Source organism: Sminthopsis crassicaudata, chromosome 5, assembly GCF_048593235.1.
Source record: "Sminthopsis crassicaudata isolate SCR6 chromosome 5, ASM4859323v1, whole genome shotgun sequence".
In the NCBI taxonomy this organism is placed as follows: Eukaryota; Metazoa; Chordata; class Mammalia; order Dasyuromorphia; family Dasyuridae; genus Sminthopsis; species Sminthopsis crassicaudata.
The window spans coordinates 303776667-303802746 of record NC_133621.1 but is presented as its reverse complement, the minus strand read 5'-3'; the positions used below and the strand labels follow the sequence as shown (position 1 = coordinate 303802746).

Sequence of the window (26080 nt, the reverse complement as noted above, 5' to 3'; positions counted from 1 at the left end):
GTGCTAGTGACCCTTCTACTCTGCAAGCTCTTGTCTGTTAATGTCATAAATATTGACATTTCCAAGAAATGTGAATACAAAGTGGATAGAATCATACATTCTCGTAGCTGTTAGACTTTCAATGTCAACTAGTCTACTTTCCCCTACGAAGAATCCCTTTATCAGCCTCCCTGAGAGGTGGGAAGTCACCCAGCCTTTGTTTAATTCTATAAGTGAGGGAGAACTCATTGAACTGATTTCATTTCTGGACGGCATCCTCTGTTGGGACTATTTCTACTCACTGGGCTCGAGTTTGACTCTCTTTAATTTCTCCCCTTCCTTCTCAGATCTTCTTTCCAGGGGCCAAGCAAAACACGTTGCATCCGTCTTCATAATGGGAGCCCTTCAGACACTAATATTATACCGGGCTTGGACTCAAACAAAGATGTGTTTGTCACTGGGTCTGCACCGTGAGCCTTTCCAGCAGGGTAGGTCTTGTCAGATGTACCACTGGCCAAGCCTTCAAGAACCCAGAGTCGTGGCCCCTCCGTGATGAGATCGCAAAGGGTAACCAGGACACTTTGACTCCAAAATCCAATTGTACGAGTGAAGAATGGCCAAGTCATGGTGAGAAAGCATGTCCAAATGAAAAGATCTGGGGGTCTGAATGAACTGCAAGTTCAATAGAAGTCGATAATGTGACTAGTCAGGAAAAGGGAAAAAATACAAAGTAGATTGGGAAAGTCCAGACCAGAGCTGCTGGTTTCTTCCCTGGTCAGGTCAGGTCTGAAGTATTATGTGTGGGTATCACTTTTTAGGAAGAATATCAATAAACTGGAGGATACAGGAGGAAGGTGAGTAGGATTGAGGGGAAGGGAAGTACCCACTGGTATCATTCTACAGGAGAGAAGATTGATGAAGTGGAATGTGATTGTGATCCTCACGTCTCTGAAAGAATGGCCTAGGGAACAGAGGTCACCCTTGTTTTGCTTGGGCCCAAGAAGAACTAGTCAGCGTTGAAAGGAAATAGATTTGTACTCTATGCAGAAAGAACTACCTCAAACGAGCCCTATCCAGAGGGCTGCCTTGGAAGATAGCGAGTTCTTCATCACGGCAAGTGTTTGAGCTCAGAAAGGCACTGGGACAAGATGTTTTTCCAGTTCTGAAACTCTGGGATTGTGCAGTTGTCATCGAGAGTGGGAAAATCCCACGGTTTTGCCTTTTAAACCACAAGTCTTTAAACAAGACAAGAAATCCATCCCTTTGGCTCCTTCCTTTTGTCCTAACTCCCCGTCCATCTTTTGTTTTATTTCTGCTAATGAGGAGGCAGTATGGGCCCAGGGGGAAGCTGGGAGTACTCTGTCCTCAGGATTTAGAGAAACTAGTCCCACTAGTCTAGTATATATTGTGAACGTTTAGCCACGGGGGCTCAAAGGTCACTTCTTTTGAAATTATAGGCTGCCTGAAGAGCTGTTTATCACTTGCCAGGGCCAGAGAGGTCTGGGCTCAGAAGCGGAGTAGCTGCATTTGTCTCAGGGCCAAAACTATAAAGGAGAAATGAAGCCATCCAAATGGAGTGGGACAATCAATCACAAGGCACAACGAGGTCTTGCTGTTTTTTTAAACCAGCTTAAATTCTCTGCATGTGTGGTAAAGGGAAGTAACTGCTTTCACTCTCCAAAGTCATTGTGTGCAATGAAAAGGTAGAATGAGTCGGGACTGGGGTTCAAGTCTCGGGCCTGCCATGGACTTTGGCAAACATTAACGCTTTGTGAATCCGTTTCCTTCTTTGTAAAATAAGGAGGGAATTAGATCTGATCTATAAGCTTCATTTCTACCTTAACATTCCCCGTTCTGAGGCCCCTCTGACAGTCTCTAGTCCTGGAGAGGTTCAGGGAGAGCTCGGGGGCCAATTGTTGTTTGCAAAGAAGGGACGGTCCATTGTGTTCCCTCCTTGCAGAGCAGCTCTGGTGAGGGGCCCAGACCCATTGATTTTTCTCCATTTCTTCAGCTCAGTGACACCCACCAGAGGAACAGCTGTAAGTGCTTTCAGATGTTTCAAAGGCTGCTCCCCTCCACACCCCGCTCTCCCACCTCTGCTCCATCTAGTCAGAAGAGGGACAAGAAGGATTCAATTAGCAGCCTGACCCCAGGGAGGTTCCAACCACCAGCTCTCAGGGTTTGTTTGGAACCACAATCAAGACTCCTTTTCAGGACCAAACAAGCCTCTCTGATCGGGACAGGGTGACAAATGAACAGCAGGATCAGTCCTTGGTCAACCCTTGAGGTCTTCTGGGTAACGATCCATGAGGGAGCTGTCATTAGTCAACTGTATTCTAAAACTTCCACTCCTGAATTGTCTCCTCCCGGGATGGCTAGTGACACAATGAGCAGAGACCTAGGCCTGGACTGAAACTGCTAGCTGGGTCACCCTGCCTGCCTCAGTTTCCTCATCTGTAAAATGGGTTGGAGAAGGAAATGGTCAACCCTTCTACCTCTTCTACTAAGCCCCACCTAACAGAAAGGATTTTTCCTTGTTCTGAACTCAGGGCTTTGTGGTTTTCCAATACGTTATTCATTATAACTACTGCTGTTTGCTTGGTATTCTGCTCCAGACTGAGCATGGTGATACTTATAGTGCATCCTTAGGTGGTTAATAAATGCTATTTGGAAATGTGAATGGCAGAGAAGGGAAAGGAGGGGAAAACTCAATCCTTGAGTCAATCAGCAAGCTTTTACTAGCCACCTCCTGGGGGTCAGACGCTGTTCAGAGGCATTATGGGAGGCCAGTACAATAAATGAAACAATCCCCCCTCTCAGGGAGTGTTCATGTGAAAAGGGGGATTACAAAGACATACCTAAGTGGAACAAATACGAAGCCGTTGGACACAAAAACAGATTGGAGTGGGGGGTAGGGGGAGAAGCAGGGAGGGAAGGAGGGGCGCTATCACAAAGGGACAGGGTCTCTTTCAAGAAGCGCTGGTGATTTCTAAAACTCAGATGCTACGGCATGAGGGGGGCTCCGGGAAAGCCTCATCCCGCCCCCGTTCTCTCCACCACCCTCTGACGAGCGTTCCCTGAGCATGGAGATAGGAGCAGGACCGGACGGTTTCCTGTCCTTGGGCAGCCACTGAAATCTGCTTCTCTGGGGTTTCCCTCTCCAAATCCTAGCACTGAGCTTCTGGGCCACAAGGCCAATAACGAGGGCAGGGGCTGCTGCCTTGGTACCTCTTGGTTTCTGAGAACTTAGATATGTTTGAAAGAGAGCAGTTTATTCCCACGGACCCGTGCAGAGGGATCACAGAAAGGCCGGTTCTCCTCCTTGTCCTGAGTCCAGCTGGGCCTCCAGCTCTATCGCTCCAAGGGCCCCTTCTCATCTAGACCAGGACTTCTTACTTTTTCTTACTTTTCCCAAGAAACTTTTGTATGACCCCAAGTATTCAGGTGTACAAAACAGGATACAAAGCAACATTTATCATTAATAACTCATAATTTCGTGACCCCCACAATCAGTGACGAGACCTGTGGGATCCTTAGCTGGGATCTAAACTACTGCAGTCACCTTCTCATCGGCTCTTGATTTCCAACGTCCTTCTTCTATCCATCCTCCACGTGGTAATAATAATAAAAAAATATAGTAAAAATAGGGACAGATGGCTGTCACACAATCCCCTGTCATAATGCTGTTTTGTTTTGACAACGATGCTTTAACCTATAGATTAGCGGAAGAAAAGGGTGAGGGAGGATTTCAGCCTTGGTGGCAGGAAGTCCCAGACACTGATTAGATGACGTGGGGCCCTGCAGACTGGGGGTCCTGCCCCTCTGTGTGCCTGAGCGGTACCCTCAAACTGGTGGATGGACAAGGCCCCGAGCTTGGCGTCAGGGCCCTGCCTGTGTGGCAGGGGAAAGTCACTGCATCTCTCTGGTTCTCAGCTTCCTCATCCATCACTAGCTTGGACTTCATGGCTCCTAAATCTGTCCTTATCTTCTTTGACTCTCTGGGCATCTGTAAAGTGAGGATGACCACCCTTGCACTTCTCACCTCAGGGTTTTATTGGGAGGATTCAGAGACACGTTCGGCAAACCCGAGAGCTTTATCAACGTCAGCTTGCCCAGGTCCCATAGGCCACAAGCTGGGACTGAACCCTTCCCAGACAGACATATGGATTATTTACTCCTCATTTCTGCTCGGCTCACCAAAAAACAGATCCTGACCCCACAAATCTGATGCCTTACATGCATCCGTCAGCCTTCTCCCCCCCCCCCCACCTCGGCTGCCGCCATAAAAACCCTCTTAGTCTTTTCTCCGTGGGTCTGCTCTGGCCCTATAAAATCCGTTCTGGGTCTGGAACATCGCAATGGCCTTCCCTGCGCTCCCCCAGGACAGCGCCAGGGCCTTTCCCTACAGCGCGAGGACTTTTATAACGTGCAAGTTGAAATCTGGATGGCACTGGCAGCCCGGCCAAGTGGTTTCCATTAAGGCCCCTGCCACCATCCACCAAACAGGCCCAGAATGGGAACGATTTATCTGGAGAGAAATGACTGGCAGGCCTTGGAGATAATGACCTTTAAGTGCACCGTTCCCAGGAATGGCTCAGCTCTGTCTCCACCCAGGCAGGGAATTGGGTTTCTCAGCTCTGGATTCAGTCAGAGAAGGGGAAAAGGGGGCCGCAATATGGGGTTCCAGAAGCCAAATTTCAAACAAAGCTTTTTCCTTTCAGAGCTTTTCTAAACAAACACTCACAAACTTCGAACCAGCTTTAATAGAGTGATTTCTGTCACGTTCATAAAGTTGATCAATTTTTTCCCTCACCCTTAAATAAAGAAGACGATTGAGGCCCTTTGAGCGTGTGGACACTGGGTTTAGGATGAGGAGAACTAGATTTAACATGTTCTGGCGTAGTTATCATGGGCAGATCCTTCCCCCTTAGCTTATTTCATTGGTGAAATGAGGCTATTGGACTGGACGTTCTTACAATAATAATCGCTATTTTTAATAACAATGGCAAGCCGACTTTCCTGGAGCATCTCAACACTTGCGAAACATTTTATGGATATTATTTCACTTAATCTTCAGCTCCCTTTGAGGTGGCTGCTACAAGTACCATGATCCCCATTTTGCAGATGAGGAAAATTCAGAGAAACTAAGTTATTTTCCCAGGCCAAAATTGGGACAAGAAGTGTGCCCTTCACCTCTCAGAATGTCTCTGGCCATGGATCTGAAGGTTTGGTTTTTTTTGGGGGGGGATGGAGGGAAAAATCAGAGTCCTAAAGTCAATGCTGAGATGCGATAGAATTCCTAAGCCCGGAAGACAAAGGGATTAGGGTCCCTACCCAGAGAGCTGTGAGTGCATCCTCAGTAGCTCCCAGGTCAGGATGCCAACCTTGACCCTCTTTGCCCTTCATGCATTCACACATCAGGGGCAGGTGGGTAGGACAGTGGAGAAAGCATTGAGTTTGGTCAGGAAGATGTGAGTTCAAAATTAGACTCAGACACTTTTTGGCTGGGTGGCCCAGGGCAGCCTCCGTGTCCCTCGGTTTCCTCATCTATAAAATGGGGATCACAATAGCGCCCACCTCCCAGGGTTGTTGTAAGGATCAAGAGGTCTTTGTCAAGTACTTTCACCCAGTTCCAGGCACATAGGCATCGAATACATGCTCATTTCTTTTCTTGCTCTCTTCCCAATTTATTCTATCTCGGCGCGATGGCCGTTGTCCCTCTCTGACTCTCAAACATATGTCTCTAGCACTGACACCGCGGCCCTGCCTCTCCAAGTGATCTGGACGTCCCACTGGCGTCTCCAAGTCAGCCCGGCCCAAATCATTCTCTTTCCCCTCGACCTGCTCCTCCCTCTGACTTTCCCCGTCCTACCTCAGCCAGATTCCACCATCCTAGCCATGCCTCCCAAATTTAATCAGTCACCAGTCAGTTGATCGTCATGGGCCTCCAGCCCCTGAGCACTAAAATTGTTTCCCAGAAATCTTTAATTTTCCCTTAATTATTTTCTCCCTCCTCCTACTCCAATATTTCTGTGAAGAATTTATCTACTCGTTCTGCCGACTCCTCTCCTGCCTCCTGGAGCACCAAGTGTCTGGGAAACTATTCAAGGAGATCAAAGAAACAAGGAATGTCCGGAAATGTTGTTTTCAAACCAATCAAGCCCCTCTTCTCTCTTTTTCTTTGAATTGGACAAAGTGAGTATCACAGGACAACAAGGCATGGATATTTAGGGTGTGATCTTCATCCCACGATTGTATTTTTCCCCAAGCCAGCCCTCCTTCAAGCTTCCCTGTTATCATGAAGAAAACCAGTTGAGTCATTCCGATTCCCACCCTGGGTTTGAAAGCTCACCGCCCCTGACCCCACAGAGACAATCAGTCACCACATCTTATTGTTGCTGCCTCCACAACTCCCATCGCACCTGTCGCCTTCCACCCGTTCACACAGCATCCTGCCCTACTCTCGTGCCCATTGGGGCCAAAGGGCCATCGCTACAGGACTTTGGCCGGTCCGGGTTGCAACCCAACTAAGAACCCCAACGGTAGAGCTTGCGGAGGAGAGAACTGGGCTCCCTCCCTACATCCCCCCAGAGCGCTAGAGAAATATGGCATGCCGTAGAAGCTGTGCACTCTGGGGCCCCAGGCTCCTCCACCAACACTTCTCCAAAGACAGTTTTGACCACCAAGAAACCCAGGTAGAGGGGACGGGGGAGAACACGGAGATGGCTGACTAGGGCTGAAAGTCAACGTCCGATCACTTTCTGTCAGTGCAAATCCACCACGTCACAGGCTTAGCTCCAGGACCAGAGAGGCAACGAGCAGGCGCAGGAGGCGGCTTTCCCCCCAGGCACTTACCATTGGAGCGGTGAATGCAGGTGTGTTGGTTATCACTCAGGAAAAAGCCCTCCCGGCACTGGCACTCATAGCTGCCCATGGTGTTCACACAGATCTGCTGGCACCCGCCGTTATTATCCAGGCACTCGTCCACGTCTGAGCCCGAGAAAGAGAAAAGAAGGAGCGAGTGAGTCCTCGGTACCCCGGGCACATGGACGCTACGCAGAAAACAGCAACAACCATAGGCTTCAGAGCCATCGGGAGCCTAGAGGTCACTCAGTGGAGCCCTTTTGTCTTATAACTGAGGGGAGAGGCCCCAAGAGCACGCACGCAGGATTTGAACTCGGGATCTCTCGTCTTTGTCAGTGGAAGAAGCATCTACACTGAACAAAGACTTCCCAAGGCCTTCCAGCACCTGGACCTCATGGAACCATAACTTTAAGACCTTTTATGTTCTCTTCTAATTGTGACGAATGATTGATTCAACAATAGCTCATTATCCCTGTTTTACAGAAAGATCTAATGGCAGAACTGGCGACCAGAGAGCTTATATCACTGGCCCACTGACCCAATTAGTCAGTGACAGAACCAAGTTTAGAATCCAGGTCTTCCGTCTCCTCGTGCTCTATATTAGGCTAATCCATCACTCACCAAGGAATCTTCCTTTGTACCAGGGACTGTGCTAGATACCGGGAATACAAGCACAGAGAATGAGATGTTCTCTCCCGGCAAAAACTACGGGGAGAGACCACAAGTACATCCACAACTATATGTAGCAAAAATATAAAATGAATAACTGCATACGTATAAAAAGAGATAAAATATAAAGCAGTCTCAGAAGGGGAGCACTGGCCCTTGGGGAGACCCAGAAAGACTTGATCCAGGAGATGATGCTCGGGGGAGAGAGGGACTCTCTGAGAGTGGGGCGGGGAGGGACCACATTCTAGGCGAGGGAGATGGTCAGTACATACAGCTGGGAGATGAAAAAGTCAGAGACGGGAGATGGAATTTGTGTGAAAACAAGTGACAAAGGTCTCCGCTGAGATAGTCTCCCACATGTGGCATTTGGTTAAAATTATAATAGCAACTAAGAGAGACTGTTAGGGAGAGGAGACAGAGGGAGACAGAGAAAGCAAGAGGGAAGGAGAGAGAAAGAGAGAGAAGAGGAGAGGAAGAGTCTGAGACAGAGGTGGGAAGCACTGTCGTACATTGAGCGGAGGGGCCAGCGTGACAGTCTGTCTGTCCTGGGCAAGTCCCAAGCTACTCTCTAAGACATCCATCCCAGGCTCATTGCCAATGTACACAAGTGGAGGCAGGTTCCGCCTCGAAACTTCCCCCTGGCGACGAAATCCCAGGTAAAGAGAAGTCCAAGAGGCGAGCGGTGGAGCCTGGGGCTCCATCCTTCGAGCAGCCTGGCAATGGAAGCAGAGCACGTGTTACCGTCCCATTCCTTGGGCAATGAAACGGAGACAGTCAGTTACCCCTCGGTTGAAGGGCTATGAAGCAGCCGAGCCACGTGGGTTAGAAGTCAAGACTTTGGGCTCTGTCCAAGTCGTGTGCTACCCATTCTACCTCCCGTTAACATGAAAAGACTGTGTTTGGAATGGGGGACAGCCAGGAGACAGGTCTGCTCCCACAGGTTTGCAAAGCACTTTCCTCACACCCGCTCTGGGAGGGAGGAAGAGTGAGACTTGTTCCTCCTATCAGGAGATCTAGAAATTAAGGGACTCACCAGGAAAGCAGAGCTTGCAAGGATATGAGCTGAGAATTTAAATCAGGTCTTCCTGGCTCCGTGCTCAGCACTGTGCTGAGCCAAGTGGCAAACTTTCTGATGTAATTATAGTGCAGAAGGCAGGAGCACCTGGGGCCCTGACCAGCTATGTAATTTCACCTTCTGCCTCAGTCGCCTCATCTGTAAAATTGAGGTAGTAAATTCTGTAATTACAGGATCACTGTGAGGCTCAAAAGAAATGATGGATATACAGCATGGGTGAAACCTTAAATTACTAAAGAAATTTCTCCTTTTGTTTTTGTTTTTGTTTTTTAACTCTAGATGGACCTATGATTTCCTCAGCTTTGGATACCTCTAGGGAGGAGACTCCTGTAACCTGTGTAGATCACAAACTGGTTCACGGTTTGTGTCCTTGGAGAATTATGTGGGAAATTGTATGGTCGTTTTTCCAGGGTTATATAGACAATATGTGTTAGGAGGAGGAATTTTAGTTCAGGTCTTCCTGATTTGAAGGCTAACTCTTTCTCTACCACATTATGTTATGGTTCAGTCCTTTCTGATTCTTCATGACCCTATGTGGGGTTTTCTTGGCAGAGATTGCACTGTTTGCCATTTTCTTCTCCAACTCATTTTACAGATGAGGAAACTGAGATAAACAGGATCAAGTGACTTGCCCAGGACCATACAGCTAGGAAGTATTTGGGGCTGGATTGAAATTCAGAAAGATAAGTCTTCTTAACTCCAGGCCTGAGGCTCTATCCACTGTGCTACCCAACTGTCCTAATACCATACTGTATTGTATTACTGTTATCATGGAGACCGTAATCATGGCCATTATCATCATCATTATCACCACCATCACCATCTTTCTCATGAATATATAGAAATGTCTGGAAAAATGGCTTTTCTCCTGTTGTTTTTATATGATTAATGTTCTTTGGAACTTTTGCACAAAGTATAAAATAAGTGCTTTTTGTAGTTGAATACAAAATAATTAGGATGTAAGTGCATCTTCTTTAGACTCAGAAAAAGTATCCTCAGTTCACCACCAGTTATAAAACAGACAGGACACCAGGGATAATGTGCTCTTCATCTCATTACCACATGATTTTGGTCCCCAAACAGATCTTTGAAAGTCCTTAAAAGCTTTTCCTTCCATGTAGCTTGGGGATAATGGGCTACTGACATCTATTAAAACCATTGTTCTTAAGTTTTCTGGATCGATGTTATGTCTAGGTGATTGTGGGCCATAACTCTGACTGCGATGGATGATGGTCCACTTTTAAGACAGTGTTCTCCAAGATAGTTCTTGATCATTATTAGGTAAGGGTCCTGTCCTGTTAAATATTTGGTAGGTACTAAACTTCTCCTGTTGATTGGATAATCTCCTTTGATCACTTAATGCTGGCTCCATAAGGATAGCTCTTTAGTTTCTGGTAGCAGTGAACTGTTACTGAATTGCTCTCATGAACCCCTTGTTTTCCCAAAGAAATCTGCCCAACTCAAATATGGGTTCCTTGATTTTTTTGGGATATTGGGTTGCCACGTTCATGTACACATCATCTGGGAAGCCCTTTGGACTCCATTCTTGGGCCTTCGGCATTTTCTAGGTTCCATCCAGGAGTTAGAAACATTCAATGGCATTTGACAAATCCAGCGTCTGGTTATCAGTCTTTGCTGTGGAGTGATGTCTGCTTATTCCAAAGATTTTTGATCTATTTATCACATAGCCTTTCAGTCCCTTTGCTTCTTTTTGTCATGGAATTGTTCATCTTTCTACCTCTACCTTGGAGCAATGACATTATTTTTTGTTAATATTGTATGGATTTTAGGTTAGCTTACTTCCCAAATCTGCCACAATCCATTTTTGCAATTCATGCACGTGTTAATCACGTATGGGGTTTAGGGTACTCGCTTTGTCCTTTGGTATTAGATATAATTTTCCCCGTCCTCCCTTCCAGTATTACAAAAAGGCTAGAGTTTCAGTTGCTTCCCTTAGTATACCTGTTCTTTCTCTCATTATTTTAATGGTGTGTAAGCTTTTTGTGTCTTTTGTGATCCAATTTTAATTTTTACATTATTGGCTTTCTTCCTAGCATATCGATAACCAGAAATTTCCTACATCCTGCTTCTTTACAAGTTCTGCCTTTCTTCTTGCTGTTTTCATTACTTCCTAAAGACTTGTAAAGTTTTGGACTGGTGTTGAATTATTTACTTGGTTATTTGTGCTGCTTCAACCTCTTGACTATTTAACTTTGATTTTTACTTGCTGATAAAGGGAAATTTGAATTTTTAATATCTTTTCATGATTCTTGTTGCCTTTAATTGAGCATTTGTGTTTTCTGTTGTGTGTCCCAGCTAGGTACTGATGTTATTTTCCTGTCCTCTACAGATCTTCAATGGATCTCTCAAGTCACTTGTTCCATGGGAGACTTAGAGGCGTTCTGTGATAATTCCACTTCTTTTATTGTTCTGATTATGAAAGCAGCTTCCACATGTGCTGCAGTGTGCTGATTCATTTTCTGTCAAATACTATGGGCGATATGCTCATTCATAGTGGCTATTGCAGATACCAGCTTTTAAATGATTATTTTAATATTATTTTTTTCCTGCTCATTTGCTAGTTTGATTCATGGGATCCAATTAAAGCCACCTTTTAGAATTCAAGTCCAAGTATGACCATCTCTCCTTCAGAATTATTTGAAATTTTCATGTTATTTTTAATTCTTGTTTCATCATCTGTTATTATTATTATTCTCGTCTTTATTTTTGATGGATTTCACATAGAAATGATCCTGGGCTAAATCACTACTCCACAATTATATTTTAAATTTCATGATTTGAACACAGATGCACAAGTGGATAAAATGATGACTTTTTTAATTCAATAAGAGAATTGGGCGGTGATTGCTTCTTTTGTGGGCAAGATAACTTAAGAAACACAGAAGGAAGGGCAGCAGTGATATGGACTGCCTATCCCCCGCCTGGTTATTGTTATGTCCCGGTCTCCTTGGAAATGTTTCATGTTATTTGGAGATTAGGAATACTTTAGATGGCAACATGGCTGTTAAAAACCATATTCTTTGAATTTTTAATGGATCAGGGCTAGGTAGTATGATAACGAGTTTAAATCATCTTCCTGAAAAATATCATCTTTTACATGAATTGTTCTTGGTGCTGTTTTGTTGGAGCCCTTTGTGAAATAGTTTTTCAAATAGACATCAGCTATTTTAGCATCCTGACTAGAGTTTGGTCCAGTTTATGTTCAGGATGTCCCCAAAGTTCCAAAAGTTTTACATTAAAGTTTACAACTGCACTGAGACTTCGGGGCACCTGCATTTGCCATCCCCGAATGAATATTCCATGTATATACCAGAATTCAAGGCTTTGTAAGCGCTCGACAATAGCAACAAGACAGGGCTGAGGGTGTTTCAGTGATGTTGCCCTACTTCCCCTTGACACTCAGGATATCCTTTTGTGCTCCTTGGCTAATAGATCTGCTGTTTTCTTTAAAGTGGCTGTAGGTTTTAACAACTTTACAACAAATTTTTGTCATTATTACCACCAAGGGGCCTTGGGCTACTGAGGTCTCCCCTGAGCTTCCCTTTATAAAATGGTCAGGGGGAATTTGACGATTTCTAACCCAGATTTTTGGTTTAAATCCTATTATCCTATAAAATACATGATTGCCATCATGTGGCAAGTCCCTTGTGCCCCCAGGGACTCGGTTTCCTGGTTTGTGAAATGAGGACCTGGGACTAGACCTTTCTGAGTCTTGAGGTCCAACAACAAGGCCCCAGGACTCCGGGAAAGTGTCCCTCGTGCTGGCTCCGTCTTTAGGTTGCCGCCCCATGGTTTCCACACATGAAGGGCTCAGGTTTGGGGGAAAAACAGGCTCCCCTGTGCCTCCACAGACACAGTTCTGAGCTGGGAACGCAGAGGCAGCAGCAGACACAAAGGGCATTATTGGTGCAAAGAATCTTGATGGATCCCTGGTCTCCGAGAACACATCATGTTTCAATTAGAGCCCCCTCCTCGCTGCCCCGCCCCCTTTCTCTGGCTGGCCGTTTGTTTAATGCCATTTAATGAAAGGAGGGCTACTTAAGTCCCAGTGTTCCCTGTCTGGGCTGTCATTCGAACAGGCGGCCCGACCACAAAGCACTCCCTGCTACTGCCCCCCTCCTCCATGCCATTAAACATTTTATGAAGTTCTTTTTAACCTAAGTATATACTTCACCCCTGGGACCCAGCAGGGATTACAAATGTGGCAGGAGCCAGCCCAGACTGGGAGATCTACTTCCAACCCGACCAGGCCCCAGAAAAGTATCTGCCGGGCGTCGGGTCCCCAGGTCACCAGGACGGATGTCCCAGGGGTGTTTCACAGAGGGCCGGTGAGTAGCAGAGGTGGGCCTGGGTGCCAGAGCTTCCATTCCCTCCTCGGCTCAGAACGCTGTGGATTAAAGGAAGTTAGAACCAAACCCCGAGGCTCCTGGGAGGGGCAAGGGCAGGACCAAGTCCACTAGGTGACCCATTCCGAGGCAGGATCTGCCCCAAACCCCTACTGCTCAGGGGGCAGCTCCCTTCCATGGATGGCGAGCTCCTAGCTGCTCATTTCCTTTGTAACCCTGAGCTTTTTATCTCTTTACAACAAGAGGCCCATTGGTCCACAGGTTCTGACCCAAAGAGGGACCCAAAGTGCTGCCCATTCTCTGCCTGAGACACGGTGGCTCCCACATCTCAGAAGGCAGAGCTATGGCCAACGACTGATTACTGAAATCAGTCAGGCAACAAATAAGCATTTATTAATCGCCTCCTGTGTGCCAGACACTGAAGTCCTGGGGAGGCGGAGGAAGGCAAATAATCTCTGCTGCTGAAGTCAGCAGGACCTGAGTTCTCCAGCACTGCTAGATTTGTGTCACTTCACTGCCCCTAAAAAGTCTCTTTTCTCAAGCAGCTCACAATCGAATGGGGAGACAACTTACAAACCACTGTGGACAAAGCACCTGCAGCCAGGATAAATTGGAGATAAGCAGCGGAGGGAAGGCTTTCCGGACCCGGCAGGATTTTATCCGGGACTTGGGGGGAAAAGTTAGCGAGTCCAGTTTTGGATGTTGAATTTAAGATGTCAATCTGAATTAGATTAGGACTGAGATGAGACTGCGGAAATCTATTTGAGAACCATCAGCATAGAGCTGTAACGGGCTCCAAAGGAGTCGAGGAGATCCCCAAGTAAGCCAGTACCTGGTCAGTGAGCGTGACCTCACTGGAGGCTGAGAAGATGAGCTTGGATGGGGAGGAGGAGATCCAGGAGAAAGTGCCGCCCCAAACACAGAGAGGAGGAAATCAAGGGCGAGGTCAGAGATGGCCATGAGGACGAGGGCTGAGGGAAGGCCGTGGACGGCAGGTCGGAGAGCGCCGGGACTTGGGAAGAGCAGCTGTTAGGGAGCCCAAACTGCGCCTTCCCCCAAACCCCGAGTCGCCCTCGCCCCTTGGGTATCATTCTTCCCACGCTAGGCCCCCTTCTTCTCAGGTCTACTCCGAGGTCCCCTGCTCCTTAGCTCAGGGACCCCCTACACCTTGGAGGAGAGTCTATGTGGGGAGCAGGTCCAGGGAAGAGAGTTGGGAAATTGTGCCGCGGGTTTGAAGGCCAGGGGGCCATCGAGGCCATTACCGTGCCAATCCGGACATTTGGCATTTGTAGATACCAATTCCAGCCCCGGTGGCTGGATATCCGTTTTCAAAATACTTTTGGAAAGGATTCATGCATTGGGAGGGTTCGGATCTAGACTAAAGTCTCTTCCAACTCATTCTTTACTCCTGGTCCCCTGAGAGCCGTTATGCTAAAGCGGGGGCGGCAGCCAGAGCCCAGGCTCTCCCTGGTGGAGCGGAGGCGCCCACAATCATCGTCCCTCTGGCCTGGCTATTAGGATTGAGACCGGCCACTCTGAACACCGCTAAATGACGGACAAACTGAATTTGTTGAGCAAAATATCCAGTTTCATCATGGAGAAGAGAAATCATTGAGGCAGCCAGGCGATGCAATGGACGGAGCACTGGGCTCGAAATGAAGACGGCCCGAGATCAAAGATGAACTCAGAGACCTGGAGAGGTCCCTTAACTCGTATTTTCCTCAGTTTCTAATCTGTAAAATGGGGGCACGCTGGATAAGGAGTTAGCAAGCTATTCCAGTATTTTTTCCAAGGAAACCCAAAATGAAGTCATGAAAACCCCAAAGAAAGCCCCAACGAAACATTATTAATTGATTGATGAGCTGAGTTGTTGAATTAGCCAGAGTTTCAACTTTAGTCTTTCACGGTGCAGTGAAAAGTAGCTGGGTGGTACAGTGGATAGAGAGCGAGTCAGGGAGCGCACTGGAAAAGGAACTGGCAAGCTGCTCTAGTATCTTTGCCAAGAAAACCCCGAATGGGGTCACGAAGAGTCGGACATGACTGAACAACCAAACAGCAAAACCTTTAAGAACGTGAGCTCCTTTTACTCCCATACTGCCCCGCTCCGTGACACATAGTAGGCACCTAATGCTCGTTGACTGGATACCCTATTTATTCTCCATGAGCTTACGAGGAGGGAGCCGAGGGGTAGAATGGTGCAGGGACAAGGAGAGATCCAGGCAGTGCTAGGGGGAAATTTAAGGAGGGACAGATGGCCTTCACCTGGATGACCAAAGACAGAGCCCTTGAGCCCCTTTCACCACACGCCAATTAAACCCCTGCAAGGTGGAAGCCCGTCCTGGACTCGGGAAGCCCTGGCGTCAAGCCCTGCCATCAGCATTCTAGGCCGGTCCTTCACCTCTCAGCGGCCGGAGACGTTCGGCTGCTTTCAGAAACGCTGTTGATCTGTATTGGTGGAGGGAGTTCAGATCCCGGGAATGGAATTTGTTACAATGATGAAATCATACCAAAAACATGTGCAAAGCATTAAGTTGAGCCTAGTAGGGAGAAACTCCACCAGGTGGAGGAGGGGGGACGGCGAGCATTCGAAAGGATCTGGATAAAGGCAAGAGCTGGATCTTCTCTGCCTCCTGCAATGCAAAGCACAGAACTCCGCGCACAGTAGGCTCTTAATGTGTCACTGCTGTGGAACTAGGGCCTAAGCCATTCTCCAACAACCTTTTCTGTGAAATTCACTCCAGACATTGATTTCTAACTCATCTCCCCTGAAGTTTAAAATGGATTTAAGTAGAAATAAAAAGGAAATCAATACACATCACACCCCCACAGCATCGGTCTCTTGCGGAACCAGCGGCCGGCCTTCCAAGTGTTGGTGTTTACATTAGCACGGAACAACTCGACCCATCGCTTTCCAGTCGAGATGAATAATTTGAAACAAATGCAAAGTCTTGTAAACATTATTTTTTAGGCTCCCAAACAGCAAATCCCCAAGATTTCCCCTTGGATTGTGGGACCATCTCTTTCTGTGTCCCTTCTCCAGCGGGAGGGAGGGTTATCAGTTCCTTCGCTCTGGGGTAAGCTAGTTTGGCTGTGGACAGAAAAGATCTCGGCATATTTTGATTATGATATTGGCTTAGGACCATGGGCTTGAGAGCTGGGAGGGAGCTCGGGGATGGTCTAATGCGGCTATTTGTTTTAGTAAGAAGGCAACTGGGCTTCAGAGAAGGGAGTCATCTGCCCAAGATCACACGCAGATCTCATCTTGGAAATGAGAAAACTGGATTAACCATCTCTGAAGGCCCTTCCAGCTCAAGGCCTTCGGATCCCAGGACCTTTTTTGTCCATAAACAAAAAAGGCAGCTTTCAAGTGCTGATGCATTCAATTAGACCAAGGAAGCAATCTGAAGATCGCCCAAGAATCCTATAAGTAGTACATTAACCGGAGAGAAGACTGGTCAGTAGATGGATCTCCCTAATTTTTTTGTAAAACAATAAGCACACCAGATGTAGGAGGGCATCAGGATCAGTGTCCCTCACTGAAGTCCTCCAGTGCCTCCTTCTGATATGCAAGTTACCCCTGTGCTCTCAGATCCGACAGGCCCAGAGAAATAAAGGCTCGTGGCTGGAAGCTTGGCCGAGACGGGGTGAATGGTGGAGCCCTTTTCCTCTGCTTCAGCTCTCTGAACTATAAAATGAGGGTACTACTCATACCTCCTTCCCAGGGTTGTCATGAAGATCAAATGAGATAAATCTGTAAAACATAGTGCCTGGCAAACCATAGGCAACTAATAAATGCTTATTCCCTCCCCCTCTTTTCCTCTTTCAATGAATTTCTTTGCCTATTCTCTTCACTTTTCTAAATAAACCAAAGGAATCCGCAAATATAGATAAGTTTGTCATCTCTTTGCCAATTTATGCAGAATATCCTCCCAGTTATTGTGTTCTTCCCCCTCAAAATTACTTTCTTATCACTTTGTATATATTTCCTACTGGTTTGCCTATCTTTGCCCCCAAGAGAATGTAAGACAGCAGGGAATGTTTCATTTTTGCCTTAAGTACCCGATGTAGTGCCTGACACATAATAGACACTTAAGCAATGCTTCTCAGACCTTAAAATACAGAACACATGCAATTTTTGTCCTAGTCTACATGGTAATTTTATTTTCTTCAGTATAGATATTTATTAAGAGTTTTTTCCCCTCTGTTATTGTTCAGAAGATGATAAATACTTGTAATTAAATATTTTTAAAAATAAAAATAAATAAATATTTTTAAAATAAAAGAAAAAGGAAAAAAAGAAAAAGAAATGCTTCCCAGAGCTACTTTAGATTAATCCGACATACAGTAATAGTGGTGATGATCAAAGAAGGAGATGCACTCTGAAACATATCGAACAACAGAGATGTTTACTATTATTGTTGCAGGCATCAGCAGCATTTCTATTGCACTTTAAAAGCCCTTTACATCCATAATCCCATATAATCCTCACACTAGCCCCATGAGGTCAGTAGGGTTGCTATTATTATCCTGTTTTACAGATGATAAAACTGAGGTCCAGAAACAGCAAAACAGAATAAATGAAGTCAGTGGTACACATCATTGGCTGCCTGTGGGGGCCCACCATGGACTTTCTGGGGAACAATGAGCTCCCAACAGTGCTTAGAGTTTAGTTTCCCTGGAAGCATATGTTCTCCTAGATGGGAGGACTATGGTCTGGACATTAACTCAAAATGGGTTTGAATCCCATCCCCGTCACATACCATCCGTGCGGTTTTGTGCCACAGTTTGGCCCGCGGTTCCTTCTTTAATAAAATCTATTCATTCATTTATTAAATGCCAACTGTATGCCAGGAACTGTGGAAGTAACTACTGAGAGTTACTAAGGTCAAACGGCACTCTCCTTGGCCTTGTAGAACCCCATTCTATTAGGGGAGACGACAAGTCTACAGATTTATCGCTATCAATCTAGAACACAAGGAATCATCAATGAGATTGTGGGGAGGACCATAGGAAGACATCAGTCTTGGGGAGGAGGCAGAACCGCGCAGACCATGCGAGAAAAGGGAGGGCATTCTAGGAGGCTGCGGCAGGGGGAAATGCCACATAGAAGCAATAACCCAGAGCCCAGTTTGGCTGAGCACGGAACGTGTGAAGGAGAGCCCGGAAAGGGAGATTAGAGCCAGATAGGAAAGAGTTTGGATCTGGTCCTAGAGGCCACAGGGAGTCACGGGCAGTCCTTGAGTAAGAAATAAGTTATAATTGGTCAGACTGGTGCTTCTTGGGGGATGTCGTGATGATGATAAACACAGACTGCAAGAAGGACCTCAGAGACCCTTCGAGCCGAGATTCCCTGCTTCTAGAAGCCCTTGAGCCCCCTGGAATGTGACTAGTGCCATCCTGCAGGACGCCTTCTTCTAAGTGGACCACAGGGAATCCACCCCGGCTGCTGGCGCCCTGCCTCCATTTCTCCCGATCTCATAAATGTCTCCGAGCTGGGCTCTGGTTATCCCTCAGCCTTGTCATTTGGCAGGCCCATCAGCTTTTGCTCTTATACATTTCTTTCATATGAAAATGAAATTTTCCTTTCCTATCCCTTAACCATTTATATACTGAGGAATGGTTCCTGGAAGTACAAAATCCCATCAACTCCCTATGAGCCCTGGACGGCAGAAATTTGCTACAAAAACTCTCCCCGCTTCTAATTGTTCCTCTTCTAATTCTGTACAAAAGCATTTCCATTTTATGTCCTTGAGTATGTCCATTTCGTCTTCCATGGTCCCCATGATCCCTGTTTAGGGATGGGTTCTCCCCCAGCCACAGCCATGAAAGGTCTTTCCTTTTCCTCATCCATTTTCCAGAAAACATCCTTCACTTGAGTTTATTTGGAAGCCCCTTGTCTGTCAACACAACAGCCATGGCCCTGCATCCCCTGAGGAAAACTCCCCTAGAAACCACAGGACTTTTTCCATGAATCACTGCTCTATCATGCCATTGATGGAATGCTGGGCCCTTTGGGAGGAGCTGCATTAGTCCTTGGAAGTGGTCCAGCCTCCTTCTTCTTTCTGTTTGATTCTAGATTCAAACTGTAATTGATTTTTGCATCTGGATGTAGGGACTGGATTATACTCCCTAAGTCCTGGCCATAATCTGTAAAGCTTCCTCATCCACTTGGCTTTTCCTGTGTGGATGGCCAGGCCAAATGGTCTGAGGACTACAGCTCTCTTTCAGGAGGTTCCGCAGCGTTCCAGATTTATTGCAACCACTGTGATGCCATCTGAAAACAAGAAGACCTACAAGACCTTCCCATCTGCAAGGACATCCTCCACAGTAGCGGTGAGTGACTTTGGTGAGCATGAAGCTCCCCAGTGGAATCTGCTCTGACCGTTGTGATCAGAGGAGCACTGGTTTCTGCCATGGGCGAAGGATCCATCACGAAGCGTCTAGCCCACTCTGGACAAGCCCCATCATCTGCCTGAGTTTTGCTGTTCCTGTTGCAAGGACCGAGCCTCCTAGGGCTCTAAGATTCTCTGATTCCAGAATCCGATGAGCAAGGAGCCAGCTCGCAGCCGAGAGGCCTAAAGGCGGTGGGAAGGGGAGCCAAGGAGCTGGACACTCCACAATCCTGACAGCAGACTTGGCTGCTGACCCCTGCACATGACTGCTGGGGCTGATTCCTTCCCCACCCTGTTTGTGTCAGGAGCCTGATGACCCAGGGCAGCGCCGCACTTTGTACATCCTAGGACCTGGTCTGGTTACTACCCTGGGATTGGAAAATCCAACGGGACTGTTAGGGCCCCCAGCCCCAGGACACCCACAAGGCTCTGCACGAGCACAGACAGTGAGGGCCGGGATCTCTGGAAAGAAAGATGGGCGACAGTAGCATGTGGGGAACCCGTGGGCGCCCGAGAACGAGCTTCGGGAAATCTTTCCTTCACAGACCCTCCTCTCTGAAATGAGGGAGTTGGACTATTGATGATTTGGGGAATTATTTCCAGATCCCAGGATGGTTCTCATAGCCCAGAAGGGATGTCATAGGTCAGCCAGCATACCAAAGTCTTAGACTCACAAAAGTTACATGACCTCGGGAGGTCCCCACCAGCGTAAGGAGGATAAATAATTCCTGATTTGCTAGTTTGATGTGAGGATCCAAGGAAAGAATGGATGTAAAAGCTCTTTGTAAACAAAAGCACTCGGTAACGTGTAAAATACTTGGTGAGATGTGAAAGCTTTGGTGGGAGTGTTTAGTCACTTTGTAAGCCCAACACTTTATCATCTGTAAAGCACTTTGTAAAACACAAAATGCTTTAATACTGGACTATAAATTGTAAAATGTTTTGGAAACTATAAAGTGTTTCAGAAACTGCCGCAGCCTTTGTAAACCACATGGCAGTACACGTGAGACGTTATCTATCACCTGCCGTCACTGGCTGGTCCATGAGGGGACGGAGGCAGATGGGCCCGTTCCTGCGAAGAGCTCGCCAGAAGGGCGATGGGTGGAGAGCCCGAGCCGGGGATGAGGAGAGGCCAGACCGCTCGCGGTAGCGTTCCTGTGCCCGCCCAGCAGACGCGCTCGATGGGTGCTGGAGGAAGGGCGGCCGCTCTGGGACTTCTCCGGGAAAGCCGACCCTCAGCTCGGGACCCCATCGGCTTCGCCAGCTCTGCTGGCTGGCCTCCTGGCCCTTCTACTGCTTGGCAAAGAGCAAGGTTGTTCCTCCTCTGCCAAGGAGCGGCTTAGGGAGAAAAGCTTCTTGGACATCAAACAGCTCTGGCAAAATTGCATCTGATGAGTTAAGTGTAAATAAACGAGAAACATATGGGCCCAATCTCTTGTAAAATACACACGAGCTTTAAGGCTTCGGGGACTATGCACTTGGCAAAGCTCTCGGGAGGTTTGGCCAGGCCCAAAATGCTCAGGGGATTGTCTGCGAGGGCCGGCATGTGGCCCAGCCTCCACCCCAGGCACGGGCCTTGGGGGCTCCTCCAGGGCTCCCTGACCCTCCAGATGGGCTAGGCCGGGATGGGGATGAGTCCCGTAGGTGCTCCCGAGAGACCTCCAGGTGCCCCTGAGGAGAGCCAGTTCTGGCATCCCCCAGAGCCAGCGCTCAGGTTTTCTGTCCTGGTCTTGTTTGGGGGACCCAGGAAATCCGTTCAGCCCAGGGGAGGAATGGAGGGAGCTCTGGATTACAAGGCTCAGGCCCTTCTACAGACACTGCTTCCTTCCCTCAACGAGAGCCCCGGCCTTTCTCCTTTAGCTGATGGCCGCTGTTTCGGGCCCCTGAAGCTGACTTGGTGAGGCGGTCTCTTCCACCTTAGCTCGGCTGATTCTTTCCTGACTGTCTGTCCTGGTCTTCCTACCCAAAGCCTTGCTGGTGGGCTGGACCCCCCAGAGCTCGGGCCCCTGGCAGAGCCTTTCCAGAGCCCACACCCTCAGGGCATCTCTGGAGCTGAACCTCAGAGGCCACGTGATCGTGCTTTCCTGCGTCTTCCCAAGAGAACCGTTCTCTTTCCCAGACATCCCACAAGAGAATGAGCAGTCGCTTCCCGGTCTAGAGTTCTTCTTGGTTTCTATGAAAATGGCATCAGAAACGTGGGTCTGAGCCGGCCCTTCCCCATCCAGCCCTTTCAGGCTCCAGGTCGTGTCAAGTCACAGGTGCAGCCCCCGAGAGCCCAGATTTTCCCGTGTTCAGGCCTTAACTTTCCCATGCACTCTGAGCGGGTCAAAGACAAGGCCGTGAGAGGGAGAATTTTTTTAAGAGCTGCTGCCTTAGATTTTTCTCCCAGCTATCACTTCCCACAAGCATTCCCATGGCTTTCTTGAAAGCTATTTAATATTATTAATGATAATCATGATCACAGCTACTTTGAAACTCTGTGGTTTACAAAGCAAAGATTGTTCCAACGCAAGAACACAAAGCCTGCCCGTGGAGAAGAGGCAGATTTAAGTGGGGAGGGGCTGGAGAGGGACAGGGAAGGCGGCCTGGAGTCTTTAATGGGCACTCTCTTCCAGGGGGAATGAGCTGTTCTGCTCGGTCCCAGAGGACAGAACAAGGAGAGGGCGTGGAAGTTACAGAGAAGCACATCTCAACCTGATAGGAGGAATAGCTGTGTCAAAGTGTCCCCGCTCCCACAGGGAGAGGGAGCCGGGAGGTTTCCATCATTGCATGTCTTCAAGGCCCGGGTCACGAGCCCTTCGCCAGGATGGCGGCGTAGCCTGGACCGGGCTAACGCGTCGCCGACGTCCCGTCCACTTCTCAGCACTTGGGATGGGGGCGGCGGCCTCCGCGGGAAACCACAGAGAAGACTAAGGGGACGCCAGCCCGACCGCGCCTCTTGTTTTTCAGCGCTTGGCCTGACCCTTCTGGGAGGGGGTCCACGGCTCCGTCGGCGAAGCCGCACAGCGGTTGTGCTCCCACTTCCAGACTCCACCGGGATAAGCCGGCCCGGCGGGAGGAGCCCCCGCCCCTGCCCTCCTCGCTTCTGCCCCAGATCCTGGAGAGAAGAAGCGATTCATCCCGCAGCGGCGTCCAGGCAGCTGACAAGGATGGATTGATGGGAAAAACAAACAAGCAATTTCGGTTACGTCGGGATGAATCTCAGGCTCGGAGGAGCCAGCGAGGACGTGAGATGCCATTCGGGAACTGCCCAGGAGCCACTGGAAGCCACAAGGCACTTCCTTTCTCTCAGTCTCCACTTTTTTGCACAGAAAATGGGGACGGGGTCATGGTGCTTGTCCGAGCCACCTGACAGGGCAATTGTGAGGAAAATGCTTTGTAAATACTTAAATATCTATATAGTTATATAAATAATTAACTTATGTATTAATTAGTTAATTAATGGTTGATTATTAATTTTATTTTAATTGATAAAATTATTATTAATTAATGATTACCTTCCCATATGTAGAGCCCTGTCCTAGGTAAGTCCTGGAATATAAGCCCAAAAATGCACGAGTCTCCCCTCTCGAGGACCTTCTCTGCAGCTTCAGGGCGAGGACTGAGGCCTTAGTGACACAGGCCACAAGCCATCCACGCCATTCTCCATCCTGAACAATCCATCTCATGTGTCGCTCCTCCCTTGGTTTCTCCCAGCACTGCGCGGGGTGGCGGGGGAGCAGAACCGCGGGTTTTCCCAGCTCTGTGTGACTGATCTCAGACGCTTCTGGAAGGCTTTCCCCCTCCCCTCAGGCTCGTCTCTCTCTGCTTCCTCTAGTCACTGCCTTTATTTATCTGAGGCGGGGGGTGTTCGGAGAGCCCAGCGGGATCCGTGCCCAAGCTTGGAGGGAGAGACGGATTCTGAAAGGCGGAGGTGATGATGGAGGCATCCTCGATGTGAGAGAGCCTGGGAGAAGACCCGGGGGTCGGGACCATGGAGCGGGAGAGGGGAGGACCACCAAGTCGTCTTCTTTCGATGGAGGAAGTGCCCCCTGCATGGACACCTCACCACTTGGAGGGAGCTCAGAGAGCCTCTGTGAAATGGTTCGCAGACCAGAAAGCACTGTCCGGGCCAGCTGTGACTTAGAGTTAGCCCTTGAGAAGGGGTTCATTCAGCCTTGGTACGGGCAAAGAGCCCTGGCTGTGTAGGCAAATCCCAGCCTGCCTTCCAGGGCGTCCTGGGCCGCTGTGCCAGAGGACCCCCGTTAACGGTCCCTTTACCTCTAAGTGTGATACTTCCTAGATCCCAGAACTGGGTGCCCCGAGGGATACAAAGTCTCCTCTCCTTGGGGAGCACGAGGAGAGAGCACGGCTCCCTCGAGGTCCCAGGCCCTCCCTTTCCTCATGGAGGGATCCAGGTAGAGCATCCCCAGGAGGCATTTATGGGGTGGGCATGGGGGAAGGGGGGCTGAAAGAGCATGAAGAACGAGAAAGAAACAAATCAGATGAAACCAACGTGAGAAGATATTTTAAATGAAGGGGAAAATCGGCTCCGTCCCTTCTGCGCGCCCTGAGAAATGGAGCAGGGCTCCCCCTGGTTCTGATTACTCCAAGGAGAAGAACCGGGGCAGTGGCTGCTCCTTGGGCTTTCTAACAAGCCCCCAACAGCAAGCCAGGAGGGGGTCAGAGAAGGCTCCCTGTTCAACAGCACCCAGATGACGCAGATGGCCCACTAGGGTCCTTCCTAATTAGGCTCATTTCTTAGCAGCAGGGGCATCCCCTCCTACGGTGCTCACTTCTTCCCTGGGGGTCACCTTGGAGCTCCACTCTCGCCTAAGAGGCCCCAAAGGCCAGGCTGGGGCCGGTGCTCCGCAGAAAGCCACCCAAGCGTGTTGCCCATCAGTCACCAAGGCTTGCCAGCCCATGCCCGCGCTGTCTTTCATCAGCCTCTCCCCTCACAGGGTCTCCACCCAGGCCTTGTATCACCTCTTCTCTGACAGCTCTCAAAGACTCCTGAGTGGTCTCCGTACCTCCCAATGCATCCTTCCCACCACTGGTACATCATTTGTTCTCTCCCTTCCAAGCCTCCTCTTCCCTAGCCTCGTCAGACCCAAGAAGGGCCAGAGACAGATCACAAGAACGAAGGACTTAGACCCCCAGAAAAATGCCAGATGCCCTGGTAGAGAAGGGACACAGAGAAGTGCCAACGGAGGCGGGCATGAGCCCTGCGTGGCAGGTGGTTGGCAGAAGAGCATCAGGGAAGGCTTCCTGGAGTGGGTGGCACATGAGACTAAGGAGGGGAAGGGAGGAGGGATCTCCTGGGATCCCCTGGAGAGGAGACAAGAGATTCCTTGGAGCAGACACAGGAGGGCCCAGCTCACCACTGCCGGATCCCCCCAACCAGAAAGTTTGCTTTATGATGCCGTGCCATCCAGGAGACCTTGGACACCCCACCCAACTTCCTGGAGCCCCATTCTCCTCGCCGGTGCCATAATGCTGTACGGATGGCCCCGGAGGGCTCTTCTAGCTCTGTCTGGAAACCCAAACCCTACACGTCACTGCAGTTCACGGAGGACGCCTGTTGATCGGACGAATGGATGAAAGTCAGAAAGAAGCTCCATTTGAATCAGATTCTCTGTGTAAGGGAACCGTTCTGAGCCTCAGTTTACTCATCTGTAAAACGGAGCTGGTGGTGTGTGGATCAGATGAGCCAATGGCAGTCTGGCGTGGGGCGAGCCTTACGCTGTCTGCAGGACCAGCCATTTTCTCCCCAACTCCTGAGATGGGGGCATTCAGTGAGGGAGGCCTGGGTGGGCCCGGCAAGCGCTGGCCCAGCTTTGGGGCAGCCTGGGGAGGGCCGGGGGCAGGGAGGCAGCCCCCCCAGCCGGGAAAGGATGGATGCCGGCTCAGTAAACAGGCAGGGCAGCGTCCTCCGGCCCCCGGGATGTCATCACGGCTGCCTGGGCTTCATAAACAACTGGGCACTGACAGCCGTCCTTTCTGACCCCAGACCGGGCACTTCCAAAGCAAACAGGCCCGCTGACTCAGATGATATTTGCCTCCAGCCTCCAGTCCTGTTTTCCCTTAAAACTTCCCTTTGTGGGATGCACCGCCCACCCTGGTGCTTTTCTTTTAATAAAAAAAAAAAAAAAGCCTTTTACCAGATGCATATTTTCCTTGTAGTTTTAAAAATTATGACCCTGGCTGAGCCGTGAATGAAGGTGTCTCTGTCCTTTCTTTCTCCGTCCCTCCTCCCCCAAATAATCGTCCACATTTTCCCTCCGTGTTTACGAACGCAGCTGAATCTGCCTGGGTAAATAGTGAGATATTTATTCTCTCCTCATCACTAAATTACAGCTTTTCATTAGGCCACATTCTGTCGGGGTCCTCTTGGGACGGGTCCAGGGGCGTGACCGAATGGGGGCATCCGGGGGCACTGCCCCGTCCTCCCACAAGAGGAGGTGGCCCAGCGAGGGCTCCCGACTCCAAGTCTGGCACTCCCTGCGGGCCAGTCGGGATCCCTGAGGGAGACCAGGATGGCAAAGGGACTGGAGGCCGGGCCACGTGAGGGCCAGCTGGAGGAATCAGCGTTATTTTGTGTGAGGGCAGAATGAAGAGAAGGGGCAGGCAGAAGGAAGTCGGTTTTAGCGTCATGGAAGCCTTCACTGGGGCAGGGAACACCCAAGTTCAAATCCAGCCTCAGACACTCACCAGCTGTGTGACCCGGACAAGATGCTTCACCCAGTCTGCCTCAG

The 26080-nt window shown here is 49.0% G+C and overlaps 1 protein-coding gene across 10 annotated transcripts in view; it reads right to left on the bottom strand.

Annotated features, from left to right (window-relative positions):
* Nucleotides 1–26080, bottom strand: part of SCUBE1 (signal peptide, CUB domain and EGF like domain containing 1) — a 207979-nt gene that overhangs the window by 137913 nt on the left and 43986 nt on the right. For all 10 annotated transcript variants that reach the window (XM_074271909.1, XM_074271911.1, XM_074271913.1 and 7 more), the window contains exon 4: nt 6835–6969. In XM_074271909.1, the coding sequence (XP_074128010.1) occupies nt 6835–6969 (135 nt within the window). The remainder of the gene's footprint in view (nt 1–6834; nt 6970–26080) is intronic.